Source organism: Toxotes jaculatrix, chromosome 20 (assembly GCF_017976425.1).
Source record: "Toxotes jaculatrix isolate fToxJac2 chromosome 20, fToxJac2.pri, whole genome shotgun sequence".
NCBI lineage: Eukaryota > Metazoa > Chordata > Actinopteri > Toxotidae > Toxotes > Toxotes jaculatrix.
Genome location: NC_054413.1, coordinates 18,725,942 through 18,736,328, shown reverse-complemented (window position 1 = coordinate 18,736,328; position 10,387 = coordinate 18,725,942). Strand labels below are relative to the sequence as shown.

The 10,387-nt window shown below is 43.7% G+C and overlaps 1 protein-coding gene across 4 annotated transcripts in view; it reads right to left on the bottom strand.

The window, feature by feature from the left end:
- Window positions 1–4,087: 4,087 nt before the first annotated feature.
- Window positions 4,088–10,387, bottom strand: part of mpp7a (membrane palmitoylated protein 7a) — a 123,725-nt gene continuing 117,425 nt past the window's right edge. For all 4 annotated transcript variants that reach the window (XM_041065476.1, XM_041065478.1, XM_041065477.1 and 1 more), the window contains one exon: window positions 4,088–6,442. In XM_041065476.1, coding sequence (XP_040921410.1) covers window positions 6,263–6,442 — 180 coding nt within the window. In that variant the 3' untranslated portion in view covers window positions 4,088–6,262. The remainder of the gene's footprint in view (window positions 6,443–10,387) is intronic.

The window sequence follows — 10,387 nt, the reverse complement described above, 5'->3', positions numbered from 1 at the left end:
TCCATTTGAGTGGTGTATGGCTGGAAGATGGAGAAACACTGTTTTGCTACTTACATTTACATGTATTGGATTTTACAAAGTTGCACGAACTTGTTCAACTGACAGAGCTGCTGGAAACCTTTCAGGACAATACAGACCATTAAAAGAATGCTTCGTTGCAATGGAAACAGACACATTTGGAATGCAGGTGATATATTTTGCCTTTCCCCAGTGTTCGCTCACCCTGACTGGGGGGAAATCATGGCAGTTTTGAGGCTAATTTGTAGCACACACAAGGAAGGTCCTGACCTCCAGAGTGCTCCAGCCTTAAAGATGACAGTTCAGAGTCTGTGTAATTAAAACTGCTTCAACAGAGGCCAACAAGGCTCAGGGGAAGGCCACAGTGAAAGTTTAAGAAAATACAGGTGGACAGCTCCATACTCCTCTAACATAGTCAGTGCCTTTGTGCAACCTCGGCCCCCGTACCCTGCTTTAGCTCCACATGTGTCAGAGGAATTCTCAGTGCGGAGGACCCTCCAAATGAACTTTTACCCCTTGGACTCATTTGCAAATGTACACAAAGTTGAGTTAACCTGCGCAGCCCCGGCAGGCAGTGTATAAATACGCCACCCTGCATTAATGACCAACTGTGCCACGGCTATTAGCCTGAGCGTGTTGTTATGATTTCCACACATTCTCATCAGGGTGAAAAGGTGTTCTCAGGCTGGGGAGGAACAAAGGGCATACCCTGTTCACTTCTCACTCCCCACCCTCCAGTTCCTAGAGTCCTGTAATTGAGAAATACAGCTCAAGGTAACATGCCCTGAAGACCTTTGCTTACAGACATGAGGTAATGGTGAGGCTAATTAGGCCGAGGAGACAGGGTGGGCGGAAGCTCTTGGCCTGAAGCCCCATTAGTCTACAGTACAATCTCCCTATGGTCAAGGGCATTTACCCTAGGATGAGGAAAACAGAGCGGCATCGCTGCCTGGCTCCTACGGTAAAGCCATGGTGATGGACTGAGTCACCACATGAAAGGCTGGGTAAAGGCAGGAGAGTGAAACGCTGCAGAAAGAGAAATGAGAGACTCAGAGAGAAAGGCTCATTCAAGAAAAAGATGAGAAAACTCAGCAGGAGTCCAGGTCCACCTCCGCCTTATGCTGCCTACCCACGTCTGATGCTCATGATGTACAATTTGTCATGACACAGAGACAGGACTTATCACATTGAGCCCCGTTCAGGATATTGGCTCGGACGCCGTAATTTTAACATAGTAAATCAAAATGATTGCAGAGCATATCGTAATGTGAGACAGAGACATTTAGCTTTAATGGTTTCCGAAATGCGTCGGGGGACGCTGAAGGAACACGCTATGACATGTCACAGGGGACAGGACAGGCTCTCTGACTTTTCCACAACTTAATCCTCCCTATTCGTTTGCTCAGCCCGCTTCTGCTTCTGCCCAGCTTGTCTGGCTCTGGCCCTCATCTTCTAAACAATGGGTTCAGTTAATGCATGGATTTATGGACATGAAAATAAATACATCACAAGGGCAAGAAAGAGAGCGATTCATGAGACCTTACTGCGGTGCAACAGGGGCAACATTAATCTTTGGGATTGGAGATAAAAGCTAAACTTTACTTACTATAAATCCTCCGATTCCTAATGCGTTCTGTTAAACTATTATAGACGTCAGACTGAAAGGGGAATAAACGGAGAGAAGGCCTTTGATTTGGTGAATGCCAGTGTTCATGTCTGAGCTGGGGAAGCCATCGCTTGGTCTTCGCTCACACAGCAGCTCACTTCTCAAGGGATGACGGAGAAAGATGAATAAAGAGGAAGAGGAAGATTTGTTATCTTAAATCAGTCAAAGGTTGTGGCCAGACTTTTATAGAACTATAGGGAGATTTATGAAAGTATCTCTTTCTTTGCTACTACTTACTGTAGGGCAATTTCATTTACTGATATTTCCTCATCATATACAGCAACCCAAATGCACGCAGATAGTATTTTTCAGTATTACATCATCACTCATCTAAAGTACCTTTGCATATGTGCCTGATCCCTGGCCCTTCGTTATCCATGTCAGGGGAAACCTAATCTGTGAACACATGTTTCTGTCCTCCTCAGTTAAAAGCAAATAAAGCACAGCAATTCGGGCTGATGCAACACGCTCATTACTCTAACAATGGCGTGGGCTCCTGAAGGCGCAGGCTGATGACACGTCAAGGACCCGAGAAGCAAAACAGAAAGGACGTCACTGCCTTCAGTGACACGGCATCAGGCGCTGGTCGTTTGTTAAGAAACAGACCGTGGGAGTCCAGGGTGTATCTCGCACTTGTAGGGCAACTGGAGGGCTATCAAAACATAGCTCTGCACCTCTGACACCACAAGTCAGGCGCAGTCAAATAAATACAAGGAAAAGCCTAAAGTGGATGAGAGAGTATATTAATAAAGACATGAACTTCAGTATAATGGGTAGAAGTGTGGAGTGAAAACAAGACCGCAGAGGAAAGAGACTAAAAGAGAAGATGGAAAAGGTGGCAGCAGATATGTTGGCTCCTTCAAGTCTGAGATGAGGATACCTTTGCCCACGAGAAAATTGGGAAAGAGGTTCTGAGCACAGGCCTGACTTTTGTTTTACAATGTGAGAGGAAATGGGGTCAATTCACACTCACTTAGAACCTACAGTATGTCACTGTCCAAGCTTTCTCCGAAACACTGAGCTCCCCGGGACAATGCAGGATGGCGTTTGTCTTGTGTTAAACATGGACCATTGAGCTTGATGGCTTTTGGAAGGGGAAAACATTGCTCACTCACTTACTCCTCATTCAGCCTGCCTCGGCTCAGAGGGTACAATGGGCCAGCACCCTGGTTCCTGTATGTAAAGCTGGCAGCGTCTGAGACTCCCCCCGTTACTCTGTTATCCTAATTAGGAAGAAAGACAGAGCAAGAAAAAGATACAGAGAGAGAGAGAGAGCAAGGCAAGGGATAGATGGTTCCTCCCTTCGGCCTGAGTGAGTGCCGTTACCTCCTCCTGACCTTCTCTGCCACCTCCTCCTCCACCTCACTGCATCCGCCTTGGCTGTAAACCCTCCCTCCCCTGCTCCACACAGCCATCAAAGTGAGCACTGTGGAAAAGAGGAAATGTGAAGGTTAGGCGACCTGATTTGGATCGGTGGGGGATTTTTTTGGAACCTCATCAAGCGGAGGCCTGCCGAATCCCCCGGTGGGTTGCAGCTTGGAGGCTGGACTTTCACCACCCCCTCTGTGAACCCCCACCCGTCCACAGGACCACTGTTTTCAAAGGTCCAGTGACATCTGAGTTAGTAATTTGGCACACAGCTGTAGCAGGACACTGGGATTTAATTGAGCTGCACTTCTCTGGTGAATTTAGCAGTCACTGCACTCGGGTCCTTTTCTTCAATCTTGATCCAACAAATCTTGGTCCAAAAAACCTATTTCGGGGTCTCACACTCCACCTGGATGTCCAGGTAACAACTACAAGTGCATTTAAACCCCTATTAATTTGTGATGATGACAATTAGTCTCGCTTACAATACAATTACAGGGATGTATAACTTGTTTGAAAATCTGCAGTGAAAGATTAATAATTTTTTTTTTTAATTTAGTTTTTAAAGGTGATTTTCTGACATTACACTTTTATTTGACAGGTCAGACTGTAGAGACACAGTCCAGCTGAGTCACTAGGAGGCCAAATAACAATCTGACACTCATTAATTCCTGCTATTACACTGTGTGGTAAAGTACTCTGATACTGACAAAGCCAAATTCAGCTGTAAAGGCCCATAGGTGAGAAAAGCAGCCAGCGACTGATATTTACTACTCGAGCGCTGTCATTTACAAGATGAAAGGTGTCAGCTCTGTTTACACAACTGTTCACTTTGGAGCGAGCTTCTGTGGAGCAGCTGAATGTTTTTCTGAAAAAGTGAACAAAGATAGATGTGAATGGCACTCGAGGGCACAAGTCCCAGAAACACTGGAATATTTTTCACATACCGTTCCACCTCACACATCATTGTTGCCTGCTCTTTGCCCAGTTTAAGAAAACTAAATTAATTTAACACCTTGGAAATACAAGTTTAGTTGGATCTCCTTTAATATAAAATGCAGCAGTTATCAAGAATAATGTAAATTCATACGCCTTTGCCTCAGAAACAGCATTTCATTTACAGCATGGAATTAAAAAGATTTTCTGGAGACTGTAGAAATCTGATTTGGATCAAAAAACAGATGGCAGAGGGGTCAGATATGAAGAGATGAACGAGTAAAAAAAAAAACAGAAAAAGGGAACTTAATGTGATAAATGACATAAAAAGCTAAATGATGGGGCAACAGTGTTAAAGTGCCTTTAAAACTCGTGTTATCATTAGTGCACAGCATAAACACTCATATTACCCTTTTTTAAAATGGACAGAAACCAAGTCTATAAATATCATTGTCGCTGGCAAAAGGTAAAATATATCCACATGATGATGATGATGATGATGATGATGAATTTGGGCAATGCAGCCTGAGGCGGACATACAGCCAGCACGGTGGCAAACTTTTCAAAGCAAAAAGAAGTATATTTATGGGAACAGTTTGACATTGTGGGAGATCTGCTTATTTGGTTTCTGTGTTAAATGAGAAAATTTATACCCCTCTCACATAATTAGCTTAGCATAGCCGTGGAACAGTTTAAAAACAAGCCTCCTCCTCTATCAGCTCCTCTAAAGCTTCAACATTTTTGTACTGGTTGGTTTATTTTATAACTTTAAAGATGCAGCTTAGCTGTTTCCCTAAGTTAGTCACCACAGGTATGCATAGACATGTACTTCCCAAAATGTTGTGCTTTTAATCTGGAAAATATGTCCCCTTCACTACATTAGCAGCAAAGAACCAAAGATCTACCAGGGTCTGTGATAATGACAATAATAGTGACAGAGCCATGATTAATGAGTCGCTGCTTTTAAAAACAGTCTCCCAGGAGTTAGAGTTAAGTATCGCTACAAATGAAGCTTAAGAAAGACAAGAACAGAGTAAAAAACAACTAAGTTAGACTGGGAATGGGAGACTCAAATTAGCAATAAACCTCTAATGCTCATAAAGTCAGGGGCAGCTACTTAGCATTTCTCTAAATTAAAATTCTGAAAGTGCGCTATGGACCCACTATTAGCAGCCTTGCTGAAGCCATTTTTATGTGAATAAAAATAGAGCCTCCACCCTAATAAAACAGAAATTGTGAACATTTTCTTCCAGCAGACAGCCAAGAGTGTCCAGTTCTGGGACTTTAAATGGCAAAGCTGTTATGCTGGGCACCTTCACATGAAGGGTGGCTTTTCAAAATGCTCCTAAATGGAATATATAACACCTAAATAAAATAGCTCTTTATGTGCTTTGTAGGGGGAAAACTCAACTAGGGTGATGAAATCAAAACACTTGACTGAAAGAAGAGATGCCTCAAGTGTAAAAAGCTGTCACAGAGGAGGCTACAGTTAAGAACGGGTTTCTCTAAAAGTCAAGATATGTATATAAAAGGTATGCAAAAAAAAATCAAATGGAGGATATTAGAAAATATATTAATTTCTCTTAAATAAAATTACACTTATTGCCCTTTTTGAGAGTGTACCTGACAATGTTTTGTTTGGAGTAACCGCCATGAAAGCATTTTAGAAGCACAGAAATAAAGTAAGACAGAAGGCAAGTAAGTTTTCTTTTCTCCCCATTTTTCCCCTCAGAGGTTGTGTTCTCTTACACACGTATACATGTAAGTTCTCCACCAAGAAGAAATATGTCAATCCCTTTGGTTTCTAATGCTCTAATGTTATAAACACACTAAAGACGGAGCCCTGGTTGGCGGGGTTGCTGATGTGCTGGCAGGACTGCTGGTGCTATGACGGTCCAGACTCGTTCCACATTCTGGTTTGGACCAAAGGGCTCTAACTCGTGGTCACGGTTGTGTGACCCAGACTGAGACCCAGTTCAATGTCCAAGGCCCGTATTCTGGACGGACGCCCTTAGCCTCAACCCTGTCAGATCTGGTCAGACCTGGAGATTCACATCCAGACCGCAGCTGAAGTCTAAATCCAACCTGATCCCAGGCAAAAACTTATTTTTAGCTCTGTGCACCTCAGGTATGGCGACACAGCAGTCTGGTGCTGTCTTGTTTTATTCCCGTTATCCCCCCCCAACACCAGCCGCAGCAGATATAAAAAAGATAAAAACCTGCATATTTTTGTCAAAACCTTTCCCTTTTCTCCTTTTACAGTAAGTGTGGGTCTCAGGAGTGAGTCCAGCTGACAGGAACCCAGTGAGTCTCCGTCTCCACTTTCTTTAGTGCCAAGCGCAGCTCGCTGAAGGCCGCCGAGAGGTCATCGTTCACTATGACCTTCTCAAACAGATGACCATACTGAGTCTCCATCAGCTGGGCGGTGTTCACCATCTCCTGAAAGTCTTCCTCCTGCAGCGTATGAGAGAACAGAGAACAAGATGGAGGTGAAAACGACAAAAAGAAGATATATATGCACAAACCATGAAAATCAGCTCATTTCAGGCCGCACATCTACTGTGAAGAGACAGCACCCGCCACAGTAAACAAGAGGAGAGATAATTCACATACTGTAAACACAAATTACATGGCCTTGAACACACAAATATACATAAAGTGGCCCGTATGGAGCCCATTATAACCTCCCAGAGACATTGTACCCACACATGAACCCTGGCACTGACCACACACTAAAACCTCTCCATACGGCAACCTGACCTCAAGGAATTTTCATCATTTCCTTCGCAGAATACACACAGTTATCCAATTCAAAAAAGAAAAGAAAATATCCTCAAAATAAGCAGAGGATAAAACATAACCATCATTTACAGAAGACAGACATGTAAAACACACATTACTGCGAGTGTGGATTTTATATGTACGATGGGGAAATGGCGGCTTGCAGACAGTGCTCAGACCATGTGACTCTGCTGCACACATCTACCCAAACTGAGCTTTAGGTAAAGGATTTCTCATTTCTGCAGTACTTTGTGCACTGAGTTTGACGATTAGGTGAAAGACAGATTGTTAGTTCAGTGGGTTCATCCATGAGTTCGCAAACATCATACTGTGGTTTAGGGTTAGGTTAGGTGCCTAAATTTGTTTGTTGTGCACTTTAGGTGGTGTAACATGCATTAAAAGAGGATGAGGACAAGGTGTTGGAGCTGCATAAAATCTCTGCTGACATGGAAGCTTAAACCAGGGTCCTCCAGGGGATGGAGAGTTTTCCAAGTCAGTATGCAAATCAGATGTCCAGTGTAAAGAATAAAACCATGTGCTAACTGTGAGGAGTAGCCAAATAACATATTTTTATCAGGTTGGGAGTAAATATTGCCTATCTGGGGCTCCTGTATGCATAGATAGAGTATTCTGAAAGAGCCCAGGTATCTCTCCGTGGTGGTCCCTCTGAGGCTTTCTGGTTTCGGCTGTGTGGGCCCTGGCTGATCCTGCCCTCAGTGCAACAGCAGGGCTAAAGTGGCTGCACTGATTTAGCCTTATGCTTTTACTGGGAACACTCAACTTTAGATTTCTGGACAGATATGGTTTTATAGTGAATCCCTCTGCCAAACACACAATTATAAATACACACAGATGCACATTCATGCGCAGAAACTCAAACACACACATACACACGTGCTCCCACGCCCACAAACATGCAGGATCGAGATGAGTGTGTGTGCGTTCAGCGTGCGCGCACATAAACACACAGCCTTATGAAAGCTGAAAGCTCCTAACCAGCTCAGTTTTTAGAGACGCTCCTTCCAGCCAGGAGTTACTTCACAATGTTTCTGGTGGTTTTCCGCTTCATAATGGATTAGCTGCGCAGCTAAATATAAAAACTCATTCGCTGTGACACTTAGCAAAAGCCCCGTCTGCTTTTTTTTGTTGCCCGGCTGTCTAGCATGTATCTACCTTGCAGAAACCAGACCGTGCCATCTCATGCTCTGTTGTTTTTTGTGAGCAGCATGAGATGGTTTTATCAGCCTAAGCCTCCGAGGATGACAGGAAGAGAACAGCATGAAGCCAAAAGACGGATCAGGGAGGGCAGAAGGTTTGTTGGCTTGTATAGGAAGCGGTTCCACTGTGGGACTATATTCTCTATCATCTGGACCGAAGCCCCCGCAGGACGTCCACTGCTGGACCAGGACTTACAGATGACCACTGTGTCTAGAGCCAGCAAGACAACCCCTCTGACCTGTCCTGGCGACTAAATGAACCTGGAGCGCCGCGTTGCTTTGTGTGTGTGATGTTTCCATGTCCACCAGTGAGTCTCTAAGTCTGTCTCTAGTTAGGCCATTCCAGGTAAAAGAACATTAATCACAGCAGGGAGCTGCTTAAGGGACAGCGAGCTGGGTAGAGAGATGGAAAGAGAATCAGAAAACTAAGTGAAAAAAGAATAACAAGATAGATGTAGGGTGAAATAAAAAGAGCAGAAAGATGAATATAATGAAGGTAAAAGAGGCAAATGGAAAGCTGGGCAAGTCGCAGTGACTGGATATTCTTTGGCATCCGGTGATCCGTGCTGGATCGCTCTCCTCAGAGGGCAGTTTGAGCTGATGCCACTTCTGGAGGGCCAAACTCGAGACGAAAAGCACCGGGGACTCATTTATCCCCGCTGCCATTAGATTGCTTAATTTCCACATGAAATGATGTAGTGTCTTGTGCCTGTTTAAGCACTTTGTTCGAGCACAGATAAATGGCAGTTTTCATTGCACAATATGAGGCTATTGATTCTCAGAGTTTGGTTTTAGCACTGATGTTTCTCTGTGCTCCAGGCTTCAATCGATGTAATGTTTTTATAGCTTGTACTTGCACTGTTTTCTTTACTGTATTTATTAGATTTGTGATTTTACTGCGTCCGTTTTACTGTAAATTCTGTCTAAAAAGGAAAAATCCTGTTATGGGCCTATAAACCTTTTCAACACTTCAGTGGCACAAAACAGCGTGTGTCTGCCCCAGGTATCATCTTTTAACACACACACACACACACCACACACACACAGACACACACACAACCACACACACAGCAGGAAATCTGATTTATTGACGCCAATAAAACACACCTGTATTCTCTATTTAAATTTGTGGTGAAAACCAAACAGATCTTTACAAATCAGCTTTAAATGATTGTGGTAATTCCCCCTAATGTGACATTTTCCACACATTACTACCTACTTTATTACAGTTGCATCAGCCTGTTTTTGCTTGTTTCTACATCACTCTTCAGCTCCTTTTTTTTTTTTTTTTTTTTGAAAAGCTTCTCTGAACCGTCTCCAGCTCAAACAATGGGGCTAAAGTCAGCCTCCTCTGCTGAAACAATGAGACGACTGTTCCTCGGCCTTTATCATTAAAGCAGACCTGTCTCTCTGAGAGAAATACAGCTGGCGGTGGACAGAATATGTCTGAGACGACTCACCCAACAACAGCTTCTTTCGCAGAACCTTTAATAGCAAATCTGTTGTGGCTTAAGTCTTGTCAACGTACACGAACCTTTATACAGACCTTGGTTTGTTACCTGGCTGAAATATGCCTCCCTGTCACACAGTTTTACAGAGGTGTATTTGTATTACTTGAGAGAATAGCAGAGGCTAATAAAGGGACAGTGAGTAATAAAAGCAACTGCAGTGGATTGTTAGCAATCACCCTGTTTCTGACAACTAAAGCTTATTGTTCTCTGGACCCCTGCTGAGAAACGAGGAGCAGACGGAGGCAAAATAATATTTCACCATGTCAGTAATGGAAGCTGACTGGACTCTGTGTCTGTATTGAGCTTTTAAGAGTTTGACAGTGGAGTAAAATATCTACGGGATGTTCTGAGTCTCAGCCGACCTTCAGCTGTGACCCGGGGAGGGGGGGCGTCTGAGTGAGGGGTAGGAGGGCTCTGGGTAAAACTGTGTGTCCTACTGACTCGCCAATTTCACTTCAGTAAACTGCAGCGGGCTCAGGTGTGACCGGTTACGTGTCGATTTTTTCAATCTCTTCCTGATCGGAGAGCATTTATTTGAACTTTGCCTCGCTCACTGTCCGCCTGTCTCTCACCACAGGGTATCCCATCATGCCCCTTGTGAGGGATTTAATGCTAGAAAGAGAAAATAAACTGAAGCCAGCAGCTACACTTAGATGGAAGTGAGGTGTAAGCCAAGAGGTTACCCAGTGAAAGGCAGAGAGAGAGAGAGAGTTCAAAAATTAGTGGTGACATTAATAGTTGTGACTATTCCGTGCAGCATGAGGTCACCACTGAGGATGAAAAGTTTTTCAGGTGCTGAGGTCTTTAAGATGCTTACCATCTTGAAAGTGATGAAACTGTAAAGAAATCTTTTGTTAAAAAAAAAGAGTGTTTGTAATTTAAGCAAACTA